The sequence below is a fragment of the Dermochelys coriacea genome, chromosome 1 (genome assembly GCF_009764565.3).
Source record: "Dermochelys coriacea isolate rDerCor1 chromosome 1, rDerCor1.pri.v4, whole genome shotgun sequence".
Taxonomy (NCBI): Eukaryota; Metazoa; Chordata; order Testudines; family Dermochelyidae; genus Dermochelys; species Dermochelys coriacea.
This window is the reverse complement of record NC_050068.2, coordinates 157,790,541-157,815,020: the sequence shown is the minus strand read 5'-3', so window position 1 is coordinate 157,815,020 and position 24,480 is coordinate 157,790,541. Positions and strand designations below refer to the sequence as shown.

The following is a 24,480-nucleotide window of genomic DNA, read 5'->3' as shown; positions in this document are numbered from 1 at the left end:
CAACCTGGCTTGCAGCACACTAAATTGCTGTGTGGACAAGCCCTTTCATGACTTAGGAGCACAAATTCTGTTCAGTTCCAGTGAGATTTATGTTCCTAAATACCACTCTTTATGAACTGTGGTTTCTACAACTTAAACAGGATCTCCCACCCACCACCATAAAGAAGAGCTGGTTATAATACTAAGCAGTAACAGAACATGTTTTTAAGCCATGGGTTTCAGGAGTGCAATGAAAGCAGGAGCACACACAACTCATCACATACCCATACCTTGTCATTGTTGGTTGCCTCAGTCTTATTCAAACTGTTTAGATGACAGCAGTGCACTTCTTTCCCACTTTTGTATTCCCAAAGTCTCAGAGTACAATCCTGAATAAATTCAAATGGACAGGTTGATTAACACAATCACTGGCACAGAGAAGCCAGTCATGGTCTTCAGAAGCTAGCTAAATCATACTTCTCCTCGAGATACTTCATGCAAGAGATTCTAAACCCTCAAAAAGAAAAGGAGTACTTGTGGCACCTTAGAGACTAACAAATTTATTAGAGCATAAGCTTTCGTGAGCTACAGCTCACTTCAATTTGTTAGTCTCTAAGGTGCTACAAGTACTCCTTTTCTTTTTGCGAATACAGACTAACACGGCTGCTACTCTAAACCCTCAAAGAAACTGGTTAAACGTTCTCAAATTGCAGATGAAGGCATTTTAATGAAAACATAATTCAGCTCAATTCTAAGTTATTCAAGCATACAAAAAAGTTATTTTTTCTTTGTAGTGGAAATTAGGTTGCTGGATGAGTGGATTTTGAGCGTCTCATAAATAGCACAACAGTAAGCGTGTTACGCACTCACCATCTTAATGACACTCTTCTTAGGTTGCTCTTTCCCTCACCCACCCTTGTACAGTACCCGAATTCTTTGGATTATAAATTTAGTGATGGAGAAAGCCCTCAATGAATTTAGTTATCTTTGAGATTAAACTCTGTTCTGAGAAATATCACTGAAGTTGCCTCCCTATGAACATAACAAAGCCAGGGACTAACATGGGAATTGCTCAGAAAGATACTGCGTGGGAACAAAATACAGGACCTGTGGGCATGCAATAGGAAGAAATCAAATAAAAAGATATCACAGTTACCACAACATTACAGACTTCAGTTCTGGAGTGTATTCTCCCCCCTTGTGCAGTTCATTAGTATTAGTTAGACTAGAGGTTTGAGCTGCATACACATTAATAGAGAATATTGTTTCCCCTCTCAGAGGACTGGAATCACCTCCAATTGTTCATTCTTTCTGGGTCTGGAGTTGTCATGTGGTGCTACTGATAAAAACAACTCTTGCTCTTTCTACAACCACATGACTTACAATTCAGAAAGTCTTGCAAGGAGGAGAAGTTTGATTAAGACTCCAAACACGTTAGTTCATCTTAAATGCTCTAAGGAAAAATATCCGGGATTCTAATGCTTATCAATTGTTAGAGGGACATTAACTGTCATGGCTGGCTGGTCCACCCAATGTTTAATCTACCTCAATTGTTGAATAGTCCCTTGATAATTAATTTGTCAATACTCTGAAGCAAGAGTTAATCCTGAAGAATTGGTGAGGACTGTGTGATTTCTCCATCCCAAAGAACTAGAAATCATGTGAAAAGCAGGAAGAATGCACAGATTAAGCTGATGCTACAACCTCACAGAAAGAAGCCTTGGAACAAAGAAACCTTGAGTGTGCAGAAGCTGAACACAAAAATACAGTACAGCTATTTTTTTAAATCTCTATAAAGAATAAAACCTCAGAAGTGAAAGAAAGAAAGAAAGAAAGAAAGAAAGAAAGAAAGAAAGAAAGAAAGCAGAAGTGGATAGAAAACAAAAGGTGAGTCACACTAAAAGTGGAGACCAATGGCAAGAAGAAAAAGAGTAGAAATATTGAAAATTAACAATATTTAAAATGCATGTAACTATAAATTAACATTAAATTTAAACTAAAAGTAGGCTTAACATGTTCCATTGGACCTTCTAGATACTGTCATTTAGCACTTCAGAACGCTCAGTGCTCATCTTTGAATGTGATTCCTACTCAGAGTAGGAGATAGGGCCAGCTAATATGGAGACAGCTAACCATAACTGCAACCAAATTCAGATAGGCCAATATTTCCTCCATCCCAAACCTCAGCACTACACCAAGATGAGTATTTCAATACATTTTAGGTCACTACACTGTTCACAGCATTCGTAACTTGCAGAGCATTCCTGACATTTCTATGAGTTAGTGGAGTTCCGCTTTTAATTAAAAAACTGATATGGTGAAAGTGCTTCCATCATTAGAAATTTCAATTTCAGTTCTTGTCTGGGAACTAAGAACCAACTATGTTTTCCCTAATAAGCAATTGGCATTACCGTAAACGGAGATCATATCACCGCTATCTTACTAACAATAGAAAGATCAAACCCAGAGTAGAATGTTGTTGGGAGTGGAACTGAATGCAAGTCTTCCACCTCTACAGAAACCAAATCCTTGCAAAACAAGCAGACAACTGAAGTCTGACTCATAAAATTGACACTTTTTTCGAAGGATCAGAATACATACCCCAGAAGCTGATAGCATAAGATCTGGATAGTCTGGTATTACAAATATTCTGCTTACAAACCTAAAGGGAAAAAAGTTAAGAGTTCAACATTTATGTGTAGTGTAAGTGTAAACAGAGTACCAATATAATAGTAAGCATATTTTAAGGTTACACTGTCATCCATTACGTATATTTTAAGAAGGCAACAGAAAGACGTAAGTTACAGGAAAAAAAAGGTAGCTTTTCCCCCTCAAACTAACTGGCACACAGAGATAGTATATTCATGATATCACTAATATTCCTGGAAAAATATTCCACATAATACAAGAAGTGCTTACTTTATTGAATTCTTGGAATTCTATTGATCTCCTTTTAACTGGGGAACACAGTGCTGCCTGTGTGAATATGTTTTTAGTCATTTAGATCAGAATATGCACACGGAATTAGATTTACAAATATATTTGTATCATGCTCATGGATCAATTATAAACAAAATTAAAAAAAACACATACAATATAGATTTTGTTTTTAATTAGTGAAGTCGGAGCATCAGCGCATGAGGGTTCCCTCATAGCAGCTGAGGACCATCCAAAGTACCATCTACTCAACTTTAGGGCAACCAATCCATTTAACTATTTCCCCACTGTCCTTTCTAGGATTAGCTGCATCCAGTTAGGAATCTCAGTAACTTTAAGGAGCTTATAATATTGCAACTTCCACCAGGATACTCCTTAGAGTCCTTATGAATCCACAAAGAATGTCCAAAGTTCCTCACTAACCCAGGGGTCACGTGCACCAACGTAAAATGCTGCCGTTAATGCACTGCACAGGTTAGAACATACGTTTGAGTTTTGTTTTTGTTTTTAAAGGGGGAACTCTTGCTTCTGAAAATAAACAATTTAAAGCCAATTAAAATATCAAGTGAATTTTGCTAGTTACAAAGCAGTAACTGCAGGTGCATGGAGGCATAATGCTGCAATTTCAATTACAAAAATAAATTTAAATAAAAATACACACCATTCAAAAACAGGAGAACTCAAGTGAGAAAAGCTCTGAATCCCCAACTGATTCATTATCATATTTAAATAATGAATTTTTAGAAGTGTGCGCGCCAATTGTATTAAATGCCTTTCTATTGTGGAATTGTTAATGGAGTTGTTTGTCCAAGCACACTAACTCCCACTTACAGGCAATGTCTTTTTTGATCATCAAAACTCTTATGTTCATTAAAGATACAACTGTTAATACAATAAGCAGAGATCAAACACAACAATGTAAATACAAAACAAAAGCCTTGAGTTCAAGGCTATTTAAGATCTTTGACATTAATTTAAAAATTATGCAGTTTCCAAAGAAATGTCTAAAATCTACGCGGAAAAATTCGACAGTCAAAAGTGATATTAATTAACATTAGTATTAAGATATTTAAATATCTTATTTAACTGTATTGTTAGCACTTTATTAAAAGTTTCAGTATAGTGGAGTCACATCTTACGCGGGGGTTAGGTTCTAAGGTCAGCACGTAAGATGAAAATTACGTATGTCAAAATATCCCTTGAAAATCCCTCAAATCACCCATAAAGTACAGCATACACTAGAACAGGGGTTGGCAACCTACAGCATGCGTGCCAAAGGTGGCACATGAGCCCATTTTTAATAGCACACTACAGGTCCCGGCTGCCAGCCCAGCTCAGGCCCCTGCCGGCCTGGGTGAGCAGAACCCCAGGCCGGCAGTGGACTGAACAGGACCAGCAGCCAGGATCCCGGCTGCCAGGAGCCAGCAGACGGAACCCCAGACCGGCCACCAGCTGCGTTGAGCCTGCTGCCGGCCTGGGGTTCCGTTCACTCAGCCAGCAGTGGGCTGAGCGGGGCTGGCGGCTGGGACCCCACTGGCAGGAGCTGGCGGACGGAACCCCAGACCGGCAGCGGGCTGAGCGGGGCTGGCGGCCAGGATCCCGGCTGCCAGGAGCCAGCGGATGGAATTATTTAAGTTCAGTACCAATGTGGACACAAGAACAAATGGATATAAACTGGCCATCGGGAAGTTTAGACTTGAAATTAGACGAAGGTTTTTAACCATCAGAGGAGTGAAGTTTTGGAATAGCCTTCCAAGGGAAGCAGTGGGAGCAAAAGACCTATCTGGCTTTAAGATTTAACTCGATAAGTTTATGGAGGAGATGGTATGATGGTGATAACATGATTTTGGCAATTAATTGATCTTTAAAAATTCATGGTAAATAGGCCCAGTGGCCTGTGATGGGATGTTAGGTGGGGTGGGATCTGAGTTACTACAGAGAATTCTTTCCTGGGTATCTGGCTGGTGAATCTTGTCCATATGCTCAGGGTTCAGCTGATCATCATATTTGGGGTCAGGAAGGAATTTTCCTCCAGGGCAGATTGGAAGAGGCCCTGGAGGTTTTTTGCCTTCCTCTGTAGCATGGGGCACGGGTCACTTCTTACAGGATTCTCTGCTCCTTGAAGTCTTTAAACTATGATTTGATGACTTCAATAGCTCAGACATAGGTGAGAGGTTTATCGCAGGAGTGGGTGGGTGAGATTCTGTGGCCTGCACTGTGCAGGAGGTCAGACTGGATGATTATAATGGTCCCTTCTGACCTTAATATCTATGAATCTATCTATGAACCCCAGACCAGCAGCAGGCTGAACGGCTCAGCCCGCTGCCGGCCTAAGGTCCCCGCTGCCAACCGTGCTGAGCCTGCTGCCCGCCTGGGGTTCCATTCACTCAGCCAGCAGCGGGCTGAGCGGGGCCAGCGGCTGGGACCCCAGCGGCAGGAGCCAGCGGACGGAACCCCAGACTGGCAAGCGGGCTGAGCCGCTCGCCCTGCTGCCAGGCTGGGATACCTGCCACCGGCCCCGCTCAGCCTGCACTATTTAAATTGTTATTTTTTCTCTCTCTCTCTCTCTCTTTTTTTTTGCCGAGCGCGTATAGTTGAATTCGCATAAGTTAAATGCGCGTATGATGCAACTCCACTGCAGTTAAATTAGACTGGGCTGAGGTAACTGCAGCATATCCAATAGAGCACCACTCTCCTTTAACTCCTGTTCCTGATGATGTGTGTTGATACCTCATTGCACGTGAATGGGAACAAGTGAAGAAAAACATTTGAAAATATGTGTGCCCCCAAGCAGCACCAGAGCCAGACAAGCAGAAGTGTGTGTGTGAGCATACGACATCGTGCAATGCTATGCAGGGGCATTTCTCTGGTGCTCACTGTACTATGCCTACGAAGGCCAGAATAATGGAGAACCTCTATTAACCATGATGGAGAATGTATGTTAACGTCAAAACAAATCTAAATGGGAAGGCAGTGTGTTCTGAAGAAGGCTTTGAAATACCACTGCAATTTCCTGCATATCAGAAGATTTTCCATAAAAATCTATTCAGGTATTTATCTTCCCTCCTGACTGGAGAGGGGATGCTGGGGCAGGGAGCACAAATCTTCCTGTAAGCTAAAGAAGGTGATAGGGGAAGAGAAAGTACCCTAATTGGAAGTCCCCCATCTAATGCTACTGTTGTGACACCAATAGATAGCAAGGATTGGAGCCCTAAAATCTCTCCAACCAAGCACCACTTTCTTCTACAGCTCTCCTCTTCAGGTACCCATGTCCCTAACCTCAACACTCAATGAGGAGATCAGGGAAAGGAAAGAGCACTCTCGCTTTGCTTTTAAACAGGGGAGAGGGAGATGTGCTCCCTGTATTCTCCTTTACTTTGTGCTTCCCCCGCAATCTCTCTTGCTTTAGACCCTGCTTATATCCTCTTCTCCCTACAGTGAGCTCCCCCTATGTTCTGCCTTGCATATTGACTCAGTTATTATATTTATTGCTGTAGCTCCTTAGGAGCCTTAGTCATGGACCAGGAACCCATTGTGCTAGGTGCTGCACAAACACACAACAAAAAGATGGTCCTTGCCACAAACTAAGTTATAACTGTATCCTGGACTAAAACACTACAGCGTGGGGAGTTTCTTTAGCCCAGAATCTAGTTATTGCTCCAAACAGAAACCGCTCTCCTCTAGCCAGCCCTTAAATACAGCGGACAGCTCTACAAACTTACTCTCTGTGCCCCAGACAGAAAGATACGATGTTATGTGGCGCTCTAGTCAAACTGACTCGAATCTTCTCATCTCTGTCCGCAGTTAGGATATACTGGTCATCAGGACTCAGCGCCTGTTGGCACAAAATAAGCACACAGCACAGACAGCTCAGGATGTCTCTTGATGTGCTGCTTTATAACTAATGATTAAGCAATAAATCCAAATACATTAGTTTCATGATTTTGAACGTATCGTGCAAGCAGAAAGCCACAATTTACATTTAGAATGCAAGCCCCAAGCCTTTTTGATAAGTAGTAAAGAAGCAGTAGCCAAAGGCAGGAATATTGTTGAGTTTATCAAAGCCAATAACCTCCAGAAGGCGCACAAAGGAAGCCTTGTTGCATTTAAAAATGGACTAAGCACTAAAATATTGCAGTGCCACATTGACAGGCTAGACTGGAAGACCTCATAAGTGAATTGCATCTCTAAATTCTATGATTCCATAATAAAAACAAGAGCTCTTAAAAATTACACTAACGGAAGATCTACTCACTGCATTCCCTCTGCAAACTGTTCTCCTTGCCTCCTGCGTTTGTGTTCTGATAAGAACTCAGAGGGGAAAAAGATGCTGTTTTTCAGTCTAGCTTATACAAAGAAATGAGGTTTTTTTGAAAGTCCTGAACTTAGCATATGAATAACATAATGCTAAAACTTCTTTAAGGGAAAAGAAACAGGTTGCGTGAAAACCCAGTTAACAAACAAACATACCACATCCAAGAGCAGGGACAAGTGCCCAAGCTCAACCTTTCCTCCTTTTTGTGGTTCTGTTATTGAATAAGAATAAACATCACCAGACTTGTCTGCAACCAGAATCTTATCCTCTGCAGCTGTAATAATCAGAGAAGTGCATCTTCTAACAACAGACCTGAAAGAAAAAAAAAATGGTCATGATTAGAGATATTCAGAGAGATTTTGACATGGCCTTTCGGTCCCTGTTTGCGACAGGTATCTCTTCCTCTTGAGTCATAAGAGTGCAGCCAACTCAGATTTCTTCTGATCAGAAAAAGTCAGTCCCTGCTATGCACACAAGATCAACTGCTGAGCATTCTTCAGCTGTTCGCAACTCATTTTCTTCTCTCTCTTTTCACTATTCCTTTCCTACAGCATTTGCTTTCACTGCAGTTGGCACTCACCAATTCACACCACCATAGATCTCACACACTTCCACCACATCAGTTTCAAGATAACAGCATCTTTAACCCCTCTCCGTGGTCCGTTCCAGAAATGTCCCCCCAGATCTCAGGCCTCTAGCCTTTACCTCTCTGAGCAGAAACTCATGTCCCTCCTTTTTCCATATCAGAGCTTTAGGTTGCTGTTCACTGCAATTCTACCCAGCAAGCAGGTCTGAGTGAGGCCAGGTCTACACTACAGATGTATATTGGTATAATTATGTCAAGCAGAGGTGTGAAAAATCCACACCTCCGAGTGCCGTAGTTATACCAACCTAACCCCCTGTGTAGACAGCTTCTCCCTCTGACACAGTTACTGCCTCTCATGGAGATAGAATAACTATGTTGACGGGAGGAGCTCTCCTATTGGCATAGTAGCACCTTCACTACAGACAAGCTCTCAATTCAGCCCCTGTGCTTTGCTTTCTCTCCAAGGGCTATGACCAGCATAAGCCAGCAGTGACCACACAGCTACTACATGCATACTACAAAACACCTACATGCATACTAAATACTTACCTGAGATCACCCATCAGTCCTCTAGAGACCCCAGTAGGTTCCAGTCTAACACTCCAGCAGGTTGGGTCACCCTTTGGCCCAAAGGTTATTTGAGTCAAAAAAGTCCCCTTAGTCTGTTTAAACTCAGCCTTTTATATAAAAAACACTTTTCCCCCTTGGGATTCTGATATTTTTATGGCTGACTTAGAACAACGCTTCCTCAGCTCTCGTCCCCTAATGCCGCTACTCTACTTGCGCTACACTGACGACATCTTCATCATCTGGACCCATGGAAAAGAAGCCCTTGAGGAATTCCACCACGATTTCAACAGTTTCCATCCCACCATCAACTTCAGCTTGGACCAGCCCACACAAGAGATCCACTTCCTGGACACTACAGTGCTAATAAGCGATGGTTACATAACCACCACCCTATACCAGAAACCTACTGACCGCTATTCCTACCTACATGCCTCCAGCTTTTACCCAGATCACACCACACGATCCATTGTCTACAGCCAAGCTCTACGATATAACCGCATTTGCTCCAACCCCTCAGACAGAGACAAACACCTACAAGATCTCTATCAAGCATTCTTACAACTACAGTACCCACCTGCTGAAGTGAAGAAACAGATTGACAGAGCCAGAAGAGTACCCAGAAGTCACCTACTACAGGACAGGTCCAACAAAGAAAATAACAGAACGCCACTAGCCATCACCTTCAGCCCCCAACTAAAACCTCTCCAACGCATCATCAAGGATCTACAACCTTTCCTGAAGGACGACCCATCACTCTCACAGATCTTGGGAGACAGGCCAGTCCTTGCTTACAGACAGCCCCCCAACCTGAAGCAAATACTCACCAGCAACCATACACCACACAACAGAACCACTAACCCAGGAATCTGTCCTTGCAACAAAGCCCTTTGCCAACTGTGTCCACATATCTATTCAGGGGACACAATCACAGGGCCTAATCACATCAGCCACACTATCAGAGGCTCGTTCACCTGCGCATCTACCAATGTGATATATGCCATCATGTGCCAGCAATGCCCCTCTGCCATGTACATTGGTCAAACTGGACAGTCTCTACGTAAAAGAATCAATGGACACAAATGAGAAGTCAAGAATTATAACATTCAAAAACCAGTTGGAGAACACTTCAATCTCTCTGGTCACTCGATTACAGACCTGAGAGTGGCTATTCTTCAACAAAAAAACTTCAAAAACAGACTCCAACGAGAGACTGCTGAATTGGAATTAATTTGCAAACTGGATACAATTAACTTAGGCTTGAATAGAGACTGGGAGAGGATGGGTCATTACACAAAGTAAAACTATTTCCCCATGTTATTTCCCCCCCACACTGTTCCTCAGACATTCTCGTCAACTACTGGAAATGGCCCACCTTGATTATCACCACAAAAGGTTTTCTTCCTCCCCCCCACCCTCCCTACCTGCTGGTAATAGCTCATCTTAAGTGATCACTCTCCTTACAGAGTGTATGGTAACACCCATTGTTTCGTGTTCTCTGTGTGCGTATATAAATCTCCCCACTGTATTTCCACTGAATGCATCCGATGAAGTGAGCTGTAGCTCACGAAAGCTTATGCTCAAATAAATTTGTTAGTCTCTAAGGTGCCACAAGTCCTCCTTTTCTTTTTGCAAATACAGACTAACAGGGCTGCTACTCTGAAACCTGATACCTGTTTGAAGCAATATATGCAAACCATCCCAGAGGGAGACACTTTTCTGTAGCTGTTTACAATCCAAGGGACGGCAATTATCACTCCTTTCTATGCTACCATGCCTCCCCCCCACCCTCACACATGCTGTTTTTAGTTCCAGAAAGAGCTGTGGAAACCCTCCCACATGGAACTGAACACAATTCTTTGCCAAGTGATACACAGAACACTCATATTTAATATGATATAGTCCCCACAGATACTGTGATAGATATTGTGACCACATTCAGTATGATCAGAGACATAAGGTGAATGAGATCATATTTTTTTGGACTAACTTCTGTTGGTGAAAGAAACAAGCTTTTGAGCTATCTTCTTCATGTCTGGAAAAGGTCTTGGTATCACAGCTAAATAGAATAGTGAAACAGATTGTTTACGGTAAGTAGTTAACACATATTGTAAGAGAACATCAAACTGAAGTGGCCTATTAACACCTCCGCAGTCATAGGACTTAAAAAAAAAAAGAAAAAAAAAGGATTAGTGAGTTACAGTTTATTGTAATAAACCATAAATCCAATGTCTTTATTAAGACCATAATTGTTAGTGTCTACTAAAGTTATTAAGCTCTCATACTTGTCTTTTGAAAGTGTTGTGCAGGTTTCCTTTGAGGATGAGGACTGAGAGGTCAAATACAGAATGATCGTTTTGTGATGTGTTCGCCCACAGGTGAAATGGTGTTTTCGTCTTATTATTTTTCTTTGAGATTTCATTTGAGAGAATAGCGATACTTTGGTTTCACCCACATTGTTATTGGGGCATTTAGTGAATTGGATGACCATGTGTATGAAGAGATATAATGAAAGTTGTATGTGTAAACCTAATTTTGGCATTTCCTGACTTCCTTGTTTAACTATGCAGGCTTAATGTTCTCCAAAGGCATCTCACAAAACTGGGTGACTGAGCAACACAATGGTAAATTTCAGAGTAGCAGCCGTGTTAGTCTGTATTCGCAAAAAGAAAAGGAGTACTTGTGGCACCTTAGAGACTAACAAATTTATTAGAGCATAAGCTTTCGTGAGTAATGCATCCGATGAAGTGAGCTGTAGCTCACGAAAGCTTATGCTCAAATAAATTTGTTAGTCTCTAAGGTGCCACAAGTACTCCTTTTCTTTATACAAAATGACAGAGTCTAAATTAGCTGTTACCACTCAAGAAAGAGATTGTAGAGTCATTGGGGTAGTTCTCTGAAAACATCTGCTCACTGTGCAGCGGCAGTCAAAAATGGCAGAATCTTAGGAACCAAAAGGAAAGGAATAGATAATAAGAGAGTAACTTTCAAAGTGCTACTATATAAATCCATGGTATGCTCACAGCTTGAATATTGCCTGCAGTTCTGGTCACCTCATCTCAAAAAAAGAGATACATTATAAATGGAAAAAGGTACAGAGAAGGGCAACAAAAATGATTAAGGGTATGGAAGCTGTTCCATATGCGGAGAGATTAAAGAGGCTGGGACTATTCAAACTAGAGAAAAGACTACCAAGGAGAGATATGGTAGATGTCTACCAAACCATGAATGATATGAAGAAAGTGACTAAGGAAGTGTTATTTATTTATGCCTTCACACAATAGAGGAACCAATGAAATTAAAAGGTAGCAGGATTAAAACAAACAAAAAGGAAGTACTTCTTCACACCATCAACCTGTGGAACTTGTTAGCCAAGATGGTCAGGGAGGCAACCCCAATGCTCTAGGTATCCCTAAACCTCTGACTGCCAGAAGCTGGGTCTGGACAACAGGGGATGGATCGCTTGATGATTGCGCGGTTCTGTTCATTCCCTTTGAAGCATCTAGCATCGAAAGACAGGTTACTGGGCTAGATGGACCATTGGTCTGACCCAGTATGGCCGTTCTTATTTTCCAAATAAAACTGGATGGACTTGCCTAACATAAAATAAAAACCACACAAATAAAACGTGCATAAAAACTATGGGGAGAGAGACTTGGAAGCTCTTCTGATTTGCAATATCTTGTCAATAACGTGTAAATTCCATGTACTGGTGCTATTTGGCTAGCTACCACCAGAACACCCTGTCTCATGCATCTTACTGCAAGAGAAGCCCCTCTGATGTGAGCCTTAGGAGCATCATAGCTAGATAAATATGCATCATCCCCATCTGTGCAGGTTTTAAGGTGCACAGAAGGGAGCAGACTCAGATGAACCTTACACACAGCAGACTCCCTCACCCTTTTGCACCTTATGAGGTTCTTATGAAGATTTGCAAGAAATAAGACAAGGGCTCAGCTATGCACTTGTAGTACACTTAGTCACCAGGATTTAAGTTCAGAGTTTCCCTTGCAACAGCTGATCGCCACTTAAGCCCAATACAGGATCACTAATTTGTGATTATGATTAAGGTTAAGATTTTATCATGGTTATTTTTAGTAAAAGTCACAAACAGGTCATAGGCAATAAACAAAAATTCACGGAGCCCATGACCTGTCCATTACTTTACTAAAAATAACCAGGGGGCAGGGTTAGGTAGGGGGAGGAATGGAGTTGGTGGGGGGAGGGGGGGGGGAAGGAGAGGATGCTGCCTGCAAGGGCCGCACACAGCCCTTGCTCCAGAGCTGGCTGCAGTTGCAGGACAGGGGTGCGCAGCCCCACCTCAGCCCCTGCTAAGCCTTGGCTGCAGGTCCCACCAGGCGAGGGATGTGCGGCCCCCTTCTGCAGTCCCCACCAGGCGAGGGGCGCTGTAGGGCTGAGGCACGCAGCCCCAGTTGCAGTCCCCACCAAGCATAGGATGCCAAGGAGCTGGGGCGCACAGCCCCGGCTGCAGCCCCCCAGTGGAAGCCACAGGGATGGAGCAGCAGGGTCCTGGTTTCAGCCAGCTCCAGTTGCAGAGCAGGGGCACACAGTCCTGTCTTCTCCTCCTGAAGCCCTAGAAGTCATAGAGGTCCAGTAAAGTCACAGAATCTGTAACATCTGTAACTATATCGTAGCCTTAATTATGATTTTGTCAACTTTCACAAGGCAGATAAGATCATGGACAACTACCTGATAATTGGCAGGTGAGTTTGAAAACAGATTTCACTGTTATTTTGCTTTAAAAACTGTATTTATAGTTTAATAATTATTACTGCTGCTATTATTTTTTTATTTCTAGATGACTTTTCATCCAAATTGCTCAGTGCAACTGTGCATTAATTTATGCTTAAAGACTCCTGGGTAAATAAGGACCTCACCCACTATTGAAATGCAATGACCCCTAGGGTGAAAAAAGCATTATATAGGGCTTAAGTCAATATACTCCACTGTCATTTTAGGATTTTTAAAGTAAGCTGTTTTTCACATCCTTATGGTTTATAAGACGCTACCAACTATGAGTTCATTACAGCTTTAGGATGTACCAGTATAGGAATAGGTTACTTTCTAGCTTGCTGACTAGCTGGATACTTACTACAACATATGGGATTTTTTTTTTTGGCCCTACCTTTATTGCTATGCAGCAGATACAGAAGTTCTTGGGTTTAAATGACTCTCCAGCAGGTGCCAGCATTGTATTAGGCTTGCTATATATATATATATATATATATATATATATATATATATATATATATATATATATATATATATAGCCACAAACAGCCAATATTGATTTCATCTCACACCAGAATGTGGAGCTCAAATTTATTTTAGAGTTATCTTCCCATGCAATGATTGTTGGGTTTTTTTGGTATTCCCAGTTTCCTAATGGAAGAAAGTGCTGTTTCAGAATTCCTGACAAACTCCACCTGGGTTCCAGGCTGACAGTCTAGCAGAAAACTGAAAATCCAGGAATCATACTGTACTCCTCAGAGTTAAAGAAGACAAAAACAAGACAGAGGACTGTACTATTCCTTTGGGGCAGTGAGAAGAAGTGGATGCATGAGGAAACAGAGATAAAAAATCACAATAGTTCTGGCTAAAGTCAGCCTAGACTTGGGGTCTGACTGCATACAACAGCAGCAATATTTGCATAGAATGGTTATCACTCTCACCAGAGCTAAAGCAGAAACTCTAAAACAACGACAAGAGATAAGTAGGCTCTGTGGTGAGATTAATCAAAATTCACGCAGTAAAATGTAATTTAAAACTGCAGAGTTATGTGCCAGCAACAAAGTCACAGATTCTGAAGGTATATCTACACTGCAATTAAAAATCCACGGCTGGCCCTTGCCAGCTGACTCGGGCTCAGAGAGCTTAGGCTAAGGGGCTGTTTAATTGCAGTGTAGACGTTCGGGCTCAGGCTGGCGCCCGGGGTCTAGGACCCTGCGAGGTGTGCGGGTCCCAGAGCTCAGGCTGCAGCTGGAGCCCAAATTTTAATACCATAATATAAACAGCCCCTTAGGTCGAACCCCATGAGCCTGAGTCGGCTGGCACAGGCCAGCTGCGGGTTTTTAATCACAGTGTAGACATACCCTGAGATGCTAATTAGATATCTGAGACCATGGTTTTCCACAGTGAAAAAGTACTGATCAGAAAGTGATGCAGGATCTCAACAACTTATCACTTCTCAATTTGTAATGCGTATATTTACTTTTTATAAGACTGACCAAAAGAGATTAGAGCATTGTTTGTTTACCTGTGCACGACTGCACCATGCAATTATTCCATTTCTCCTTTTCTTTGTGTAGGTCTCCAATGCAGCAAGAGGGAACAAATATTTTTAAAATGGGAAAATGTGATTGTCAGAAGACAGGAAGTTGGATTCGGGGGGGTGGGGGGGGACGGGGACTCAAGGTCGACTCAATAGCAGGGGACTCGAGGGCAGATGTAGTACTTGAAACTACTTCAATCCTTTATAAAAGATTGTTTTTTGCTGCAAGCTGATGTTACTTTAATTTATTAGGGTGCATATAACCCTAATCACAAGAAAAGAAGGATGACCTTGAGGTTAACGCACAATAATAGGAGTTCCTTTCTATTATTTCTAGATCTTCTACAGACTTCCTATATGACACTGGGCAAAACACTAAAGGTCCATCATCTACAGGTAGAACTGAGGGGGGAATCCAATAATATAGTTCCATTCTGCTTTGTAGATGGGATAAGAATCTAGCATTCTTCAGAGATCAATAAAAGTGGAAACTTCATTAGCCAAGACTTTGCTTTTGAAAAGTCCTACGTGTCTTCATATAGAAAACTATCACAATCAACAGAGAAAGATTTATTATAGGAGGACCTCTAGTGGACAGCAAGAGATTGTACTTCTTTCAAAAGGAGGGGATTAGAGAAGAGAAAGCATGCAATGCATAACTTGTACATAAGAACAGATTTTTAGAACAGTCTCCAGAAGCTCCCTAACATCTTCTTTCCCACAAACCTGTCTTGGATTACGTCGGTAGCTGGAGTAGTGCTCAGGTTAATGAGTGTGTGGTTCTTTAAGATTTAGTGTTCACACAGAGCAGAAAGGGGCTCAGTTTTTAAATATCCAAAAGATACTTTTTGTAACAAGTGAAGAGATTTTTTTTTCTTATACCCTTGGACAAAAGCTTGCCTTCCCAAAGCTAGTGTGGTTAATGGGCTTTTGTGGGGGGGGGGGGGGAGGGAGGATGAAAGTCAAAATGGAGGAAAATTGAAAACTTTTAGAGGGAAGCTTGTAGAGTACAGACACCATTTCCAGCTTAACCTCTTAACACAGGCCCTCAGTTCCACCAGCATTAAATTCACTCAAGCAAGTTAAAGGAAAGAAGGAGAAGCCAGTAGTAACAAACAGCTGTGCCCCAAATTCTGCCATTTTAACACTCTAAATATCAGCAGTCATTCCAATTTATAATACACGGACACTCAATATCCTGCTTCCTTACCTGACACTCAGGCATTCCCAGCAAGGCTTAGTACGAAAAAGAACCAGACGTTTGTTGTCATCAGTCAAAGCAAAATAGCCTCCTGATGAGGAGAAGGCAAAAGCAAGAATATCATCACTTGCTTTAACTCCTGGCTGTCCATCCTGTCTAAAATACAGAAAGGAGAAAATGGTTTATTCCTGAACAGACAGCTTTAAACATATTTACTTAAAAGAGAAACTTATCAAAATGCCAACAGCGTTAATGGCGATTAATCGCCGTTTTAATCGCAGTTAAATAACAGAATCCAAATTGAAATGTATTAAATATTTTTGAATGTTTTTCTACAGTTTCAAATATATTGACTAATTCCAACACAGAATTCAAAATATACAGTGCTCACTTTGTTTCTTTTTGAAACTATATTTGCACTGTAAAAAACCAAAAGAAATAATCTTTTTCAATTCACCTAATACAAGTACTGTAGCGCAATCTCTTTATCACGAAAGTGCAATTTACAAATGTAGATTTTTTTTTCTGTTACATAACTGCACTGAAAAACAAAACAAGGTAAAACTTTAGAGCCTTCAAGTCCACTCAGTCCTACTTCTTGTTCAGCCAACCGCTAAGACAAACAAGTTTCTTTACATTTATGGGAGATAATACTGCCTGCTTCTTATTTACAATGTCACCTGAAAGTGAGAACAAGCATTTGCATAGCACTTTAGCGTATCTGGCATGTAAATACCTTGCAATGCTGGCTACAAAATGATTCATATGCCCCTTCATGCTTTGGCCACCATTTCAACTTCCATGCTGATGATGCTCATAAAAAAATAATGTGTAAATTAAATTTGTTACTGAACTCCTTGGGGTGAATTGTATACCTCCTGCTCTGTTTTACTCGCATTCTGCCATATGTTTCATGTTATAGCGGTCTCGGATGATGACCCAGCACATGTTGTTCAATTTAAGAACACTTTCACTGCAGATTTGACAAAACACAAAGAAGTTACCAATATGAGATTTCTAAAAATAGCTACAGCACTAGACCCAAGGTTTAAGAATCTGAAGTGCCTTCCAAAATTTGAGAAGGACAAGATGTGGAGCATGCTTTCATTAGTCTTAAAAGAGCAATACTCCGATGCAGAAACTACAGAACCCGAACCACCAAAAAAGAAAATCAATCTTCTACCGGTGGCATCTGACTCAGATGATGAAAATGAACATGCATTGGTTCGCATGTTTTGAATAGTTATCGAGCAGAACCCATCATCAGCACGGACGCATGTCCTCTGGAATGGTGGCTGAAGCATGACAGGACATACAAATCTTTAGCACATCTGGCATGGAAATATTGTGCGATGCCGGCTATAACAGTGCCATGCGAAGGCCTGTTCTCACTTTTAGGTGATGTAAATAAGAAGCAAGCAGCATTATATCCCCCAAAATGTAAACAAACATGTCTGTCTTAAGTAGGACTGAGTAGACTTGTAGGCTCCAAAGTTTTACACTGTTTTATTTTTCAGTGAAGATATATAACAACAACAACAACAACAACAAATCTACATTTGTAAGTTGCACTTTCATGCTAAAGAGATTGCACTACAGTACCTGTAATGGGGGAACTGAAAAATACTGTTTCTTTTGTTTTTTTTTAAAGTGCAAATATTTGTAATAAAAATAAATATAAAGTGAGCACTGTACATTTTGTATTCTGTATTGTAATTAAAATCAATATATTTGAAAATGTAGAAAACATCCAAAAATATTTAAATAAATGGTATTCTATTACTGTTTAACAGCGCGATAAATCGCCTGATTAATCACAATTAATTTTTTTAATTGCTTGACTGCCCTAACACCTAAACTAAATCTAGAAAGTTAGATCTAAATTCCACTTATTCAAAAGAAAATAATTAAAACACTATCTAGAGGGGTATAGTCAAGTAGAAATCTAATTTTAAAACAGGACTTTGAAGCACTGTACCTGCACTTAAATATCTACCTTCAGTTTTGTAGCTTTATAATCAGGTTTTCCTATTTTGAAAGTTTCTCTCTCCTGTTTCTGTGGAAAAGACTTGAGGAAACATGAGGAAACAGACTGTGGGTCCAGTCCCTGCATCAATATCTGCTTACATGTGTGCTGAGGTCTGTGCTGGCAGACCTTGATGTAGGATCAAAATCTAAGCATCCAGGGGAAACATCGGAACTGACTATAGGTAAAGTACTGTCCAATGCTCCAAGTACAACTGAAAGATAGATTTCTCCCCCACCCTAATTTCTTTTCAATTCTTGTAAGTTTAGATCAGGGGTCAGCAACCTTTGGCATGCACATCCTTTGGCCCACACCACTTCCTACAGCCCCCACTGGCCTGGAACTGCGAACCGCGGCCAATGGGAGCTGCGATCGGCCAAACCTGCAGATGCTACAGGTAATCAAACGCATGCCAAACGCTGCTGATCCCTGGTTTAGATAAAATCACATAGAAACATTGATTAAGTTGCCCATGTTCCTTTTAAACAATCTTTCACCATCATACCCTCTCTAAGCAAGAGTAAGACTCAAAATACATAAGTTAGCAAAACAGATGACACACAACTAGAAATTAAGCCAGTCATCTCACATCACTAGGCATTCCTAATTTATTCACTTTATTCTAGTTGACACCACATCATCAGAGGAATGATGCATCCTCTGAAAAGGTAATAAAGAGTTTATACAAAATCTCTCACCCTCCGTCTTCTTGAGACTTCTTGCCTGCAGCGATGCAGTCATACATGAAGAGATCATCAACACTGGAAATAAAAGGGTTAACAAAAAAAAAATCACTGTTTTCCCATGAAGGGTGCTGATTCATTTGTAATGCACCATAATTATATACTTTATTATGTCTCCTTGCCTCAGCTGCCAACACTCCCTGGCACCTCAAAGGCATCCCCAGAGTACTCATCAGTTGTTGAAGTCTGGCACTTCATATCCCACATGCAAACCAACCAGAAGCCATTAGTCAATAGGAAAGCAACTGCAATTTTTTTTCCGGTGAAAAACTGAATTTTACACTTCTACTAGTCTCTCAATTGTATTTGCCATCTGCTTTTGAATCTCTGTTTTGGCATTTACTGTGATTCCAGAAATCAATGTTGCAAGCATAACGTCGTTCTGTACAAGCTGCCAGGAATCATAAAAACTGGTAAGTTTAAAATGTTATTCTTTGTACATGAATAATTTGTGTAACAAATATCCATATACTCCTGTGACTGGAGATTGAGAAATCAAGGCCTTGCTTTGTCTCACATGTGCATGCTTGTTTACCTCATCTTGCCATGCTATCTGCGTAGCCCTTGGGAGAAGATCCTTCTACTGAAGGATGGTGTAAAAAGCACACAAACAAACTAAGCATGCTGGCTCTGTTGTGGCTGGGTAATCCAATGGTGTAGTTATTGTAACAATGTTGCACGGATAATACTTATTCAGAACATGTTTAAGTCTTATCAAGGTTTTATTTTGGGCCTTTTAAAAGAAATGCCTTCAACTTTAAAAAAAGAGGTAAGTAGGAATTTTTAACCTTTCATGGTTAGAAGTAATACCTAAAATTTGAGAAATTAGAGGGAAAATACTGCTTTTTCAGTTTTAGATACCAATCCTGCAAATACTTGAGTGCAGACTTAATTGGATAGACATGAATAGTACCCACTGAAGTCAGTGAAACTAATTATATACATGTATCAGAGTAGCAGCTCTGTTAGTCTGTATATGCAAAAAGAAAAGGAGTACTTGTGGCACCTTAGAGACTAACACATTTCTTTGAGCATCAGCTTTCGTGATACATGTAGTTAAGCATGTGTGTGTACACATTTGCAGGATCAGGGATGTACCTTGAGCATGACAACAGTGTGCGTATAATCAGTTTCACCATTTCCCCTGCTGTAGAAGTATCTCTCTCATAGCAACAGCAGAAAAACATTTAAGATGCAGTGTGATATAAAACTACCAAAAATAGTAGCAGAGTCAGAGGATACTTTATCACCCGACAGTACCGATAACCAATTTTTTAAAGTGATTAAGTTTCAAGCGGATAGCGCCTCTTTAACGATACAGACTAACACAGCTGCTACTGTAACGTCAGCAGTATCCCTGTAAACAATGCCCAGATATATGTATAATTAGCAAGGTGCAAAAATAAGCAACATCCAGGGTAGTCAAATAAAGTTACACAGTTAATAACGATACGTTCATCTGCACTCGGCCCGGGAATTCGCCCTCAACTGGCTTTAAAGGGACTGAAAGGCCACCTGGAGCCAAGGCGGATGCTGCTGAACTCCCAGGGAAGAGGGGGAGGCCCTTACGCAGACATCTCATTGGACGGGGCGGGGTTTAAAGACCGGACACGTTACCCCGCAGGCTCCCTAGCCCGCCACGCGCAGCGGGAGGCCGCGTCTCGTTCCACGCTCGGGCGCGGCCCCCCCCCCCAGGGGAGGGGACGAGCCTTGCCCGGGTCGGGCTTCTCCCGCTGCCGGACGGCGAGCCGCGCTCAGCATCCTCTCGGCCGCCTCCCCCCCGTCCCCGGGCAGCGCCGGGACCCCGCGGCCCGCACTGACCTGGGCTCCTGCTGGTAGCGAGCAGCCAGGAAGCGGCTCCCGCCGCGGGCAGCCATCAGGGCTCCGCACAGCGCCAGCCCCGGGCCGCGACCTCCCGCCGCTGCCGTCTCCATGCGGGCACCGCGGTTTACCCAGTAGCCGACGCGGGGCGTGGACGTCACACCACAAGGCGCGCTGGCTAGTGACGTGGAGGGGACTCCTCCCCTCTGCCGCGGGGGCCCAGGGGGCGGCGCCTGCGCAGTAACGCACGGGAAGGGCGAGGCTGGCGGCAGCGGGGCAGCCGCACGCGCTGGGCGCACGCAGTCCTCGTTCCCTCCCGCGCTCGTGCGTCGCTCGAGGATTCCTTTTTTGATTCCAGCACGGTCCCCTTCCCAGTGCGCAGGCGCCCAGCCGCTAGACCAGCATCTGGGCCGTAGTGCAACCAGTGGAATTCGAGCTCTGGCGTGGAGGGGTGATTTGAAAAGTGTTTTTATTTCTATTTCTGTAGCGCCTAGGAGCCTTAGTCATGGACCCGGACCCCCTTGTGCTAGGCGCTGTAATACATAGGATTTGCTCTCTCCCAGCTGAGACTTTTTGCTTTTGTTATATCCCTGTTCTGTACAGTGCAACTTGATGCCCCAGTCCTGTAATAAATTGCAGGTAGTTTGGGTAACTTCTGTCATACCCATTGTAAATTCCTAAGAGGCTTTAGGTTATCAGAGTTAAATAATGGCAGCAGGAGATAAATTATAAAAGGATGGGCAAGGGAAGAAAAAGATGATCCTAGTTGAAATGAGAAAAGAGTGAGGCAGAAAGATGAAGGTTGTTTCAAACAGTAAGATCTGCACAGAAGACCAAATAGAAAACGTGTTTGAATGTTGAGGCAAAGAGGTTTCTGGCCTTCAGAATCGGTGGCTAGATTTCTATTTGATAAGTTCTAATCAGTTACCTGTCATCTTTCATGCATGGTTTCAAAAGCAAACAAAGGACAACCCCAAGGGCTTACAGAGATCTTACTGCCTGTAATACCTCTTTCTAAGGCCTAGTCTCTGCTTAAAAATTAGATTGATCTAAGACTAGATTCTAAGTACATCCCTCAGGGCACTGAAAAATTTCATGCTCTGTACAGCATAGTTAGGTTGACCTAACTGCTTGGGGCAGACATGGCTAGATCAATATGGCTAGATCTTTCATTGAGCTAGCTACCACCACTCAAAACGGAGGAATGAAAACCTCCTTCCACTGATGTAGGAAGCATCTGTGCTACCGAACTACAATGGCACAGCTATATTATGTGCAATAAGTTTATCGAAAAATCTGAATCCTTTGCCTGATGTCCCTTTTCAATACTTATGTTCTCTAATAACTTAAGCAATTAAAAAACATACAATCTACAAAGGCTGCTTTTGCACCCAATGACAAATTTGGACAAAAAAGACAGAAAAAGGAGGCAGAGGTCATAAGATTGAGGGAAACGTATTTTTTTTTAAACAAAAAGATTTCCTCTGAGTTCTGACAGGGATTTGCATATCTCTGAAGAAGAAAATATTAGGAAAATACCTGCAAAAATGTGGAATGTGAATACATTACCTGCATGAATGTAATGCAGACACACCCCCAACTTCTCTGTGATGCTGTCTTCAGCACAAATTGTTGGTTATCTTCTATAACATCATTTGTGGCTGGCAGCCAAATCAGTTGATCCAATTGTTGGGTTTTCAATAAGCTGCAGTGTATGTTTTTTGTGATTTGGTTTTTTTTTTGTGTTCCCATGCCATATTTCAAACTTTGTCCTCAATGTGAATAATATGGAATAATTTTAAATAAATTGAAAAATAGCTCTTAACACATTTGTGATTACTTAGTAATAACAGACTGCTTTGTTAATGGTGCTTTCCTTCTTCTGGGCTTTGCAAGGGGTGTTCATCAAGAACAGTCACAGGACAGTTGAAACAGAACAAGCAGCACAAAGAGAAAGAGAAGAGGTAAAAAAGAGTGAGCCTGAGGATGTTTGGCATCCTGAGTCTCGTTCTCAACCAAAGCTTCTTTCTGATAAATATAAAGAAAGGAACACGAAAACCTCTATATTCATATGTTCTAAAGGATTTTTTTTAAAACTATCAGGACATACTATAAGAACACTGAATATTTTTAAATTATTCAAAAATGCAAATTAACAGTGTCCCTTAAACATTGACTAATACCCCAGATTTTGCAGACACTTTAAATTTATGCACATGAGTAGTTTGAAGTTAATGAGAAAATTCATGTCTGTAAAATTACTTCTACATGGATGTTTGTAGAAGTGTTCTACTTTTGATCTGTAAATTATAACTTTCATAGGGAAAAGCTTTATAGAAAGTCAAGATTTAATTAAAGCTTCTGCTTTTCAATCATCAGTACAAATTATATTATGAATATATAAACTAAAAGTGATTCCATCTAAATTTGCTACACTTCAATGCCTAGATTTTTCTTTTTTGTAAAAGTCTCTGCAAGTAAGTTTATTTAAGTCTAGTTTCAGAAGGCAGTGTAGTTTAGTGGTATGAACTAAGGCTAAGAAGGCAGTTTTCCTGAGTTCTAAACCCTACGTCTGTTCCATACTTGCCATAGGTCCTGGGCCAAGTAATATAGGCTCTGATCCGAAAAAGAGTTCTGCGTGCAGGAGCCTGCATGAAAGTCCATTGTCAAACTATGCCGAGAACTTTGAGACAGAATTTATGGCCTTGATTGTTCAGTTTCCCCATTTGTAAAATATGGATAACAATGTGTACTTACTTGACATGTACTCTGATAATTCATTAGTTAATGTTTGAACAGTGTTTTGAAAAAGGAGTCCTACTGTATGTTCTATAAATGTTAGAACATATCATTCTAGATAGGTTTCAGAATGGTAGTTTTCCCCTACAGTTACTCATACCTTCTTGTCAACTGTTTTAAATGGGCCACCCTCGTTATCACTACAAAAGTGATTTTTCCTCCCTTGGTATTTTACTGTTAACTGAATTGTCTCATTAGACTAACCCCCCACTTGGTAAGGCAACTCCCATCTTTTCATGTACTATATATATATATATATATATATATAATATAAATAAATTTGCCTGCTACTGTATTTTCCACTCCATGCATCTGATTAAGTGTGTTCTAGCCCATGAAAGCTTATGCCCATATAAATTTGTTTGTCTCTAAGGTGCCAAAAAGATTCCTTGTTGTTTTCATTCTAGATGGTAACACTGGATACTTCAGGGGGTTGATTCTGTGCATACAGTCCTAAAAAGTAATTAATAATACTTATTTCATTTAGCACTCTGTTTAAAAGTGCTTTTCTAATATCACTAACTAGTTAAGAAAAGGAGTACTTGTGGCACCTTAGAGACTAACACATTTATTTGAACATAAGCTTTCGTGAGCTACAGCGAATACAGACTAACATGGCTGCTACTCTGAAACCTAACTAGTTAAGCTATTTTTAAAATGTCACTGCACCTTCACCTGTTGTTGCTATTTAGACTTTGTTATGCACTGTGTTCATATTTCCAAGTGAAAATTTAATTATATGGCATGCTAATATACTAGTTCCCTTCAAAATTAAGATCTAATCTTGCACAACACTTAATACTGGAGGTAGTAAGCCCTCTGTGTAGTAGTTGTCGTTTTGCAGGATTGAGGCCTTAGAAAACCGCACTGAAAAGCGCTAACAATGTCTTGTTGGAAAATCTTTGTCTTTAGTTCGTAGCTAAACTTCTTTCCCGGTCTTTGGATGCTTCAGGAGTGGCACTACACATGGAACAGGCTAGTCCTGGGGCTGAAGCACAGGGATGTGAAGTCATGACCCCAGCATCAGAGACAGAAGTCCACCTACCCCTCTGCAACCAGGCTGGAGTATGCATTCCTCCTGCCTGCTGCTGCCCCAGCGCTTCTCCCGTTTTGCTGGACGTGCTCTTGGGCAGGTCACCGTCACTTGCACTCTGTGCTTCAGCTTCCTCCGCTGTGGGGGGGGGGGCTGGTCCCCTCACAGGGAGGGGGGGCTA

The 24,480-nt window shown here is 41.5% G+C and overlaps 1 protein-coding gene across 3 annotated transcripts in view; it reads right to left on the bottom strand.

Annotated features, from left to right (window-relative positions):
- WDR4 (WD repeat domain 4) overlaps positions 1 to 20,888 on the bottom strand; it is a 34,552-nt gene extending 13,664 nt beyond the window's left edge. Inside the window, exons 1-7 of one of the 3 annotated variants that reach the window (XM_038389599.2) lie at positions 20,468 to 20,788; positions 18,602 to 18,664; positions 15,887 to 16,033; positions 7,387 to 7,543; positions 6,639 to 6,751; positions 2,581 to 2,641; positions 270 to 368 (exon numbers count right to left, since the gene is read on the bottom strand). In XM_038389599.2, the coding sequence (XP_038245527.1) occupies positions 270 to 368; positions 2,581 to 2,641; positions 6,639 to 6,751; positions 7,387 to 7,543; positions 15,887 to 16,033; positions 18,602 to 18,664; positions 20,468 to 20,580 (753 nt within the window). In that variant the 5' untranslated portion in view covers positions 20,581 to 20,788. Of the gene's footprint in view, positions 1 to 269; positions 369 to 2,580; positions 2,642 to 6,638; positions 6,752 to 7,386; positions 7,544 to 15,886; positions 16,034 to 16,613; positions 16,667 to 18,601; positions 18,665 to 20,467 lie in introns of those variants that run through there. The other 2 variants (XM_043506908.1, XM_043506911.1) reach the window with 2 other exon arrangements.
- Between the last annotated feature and the right edge of the window lie 3,592 nt (positions 20,889 to 24,480).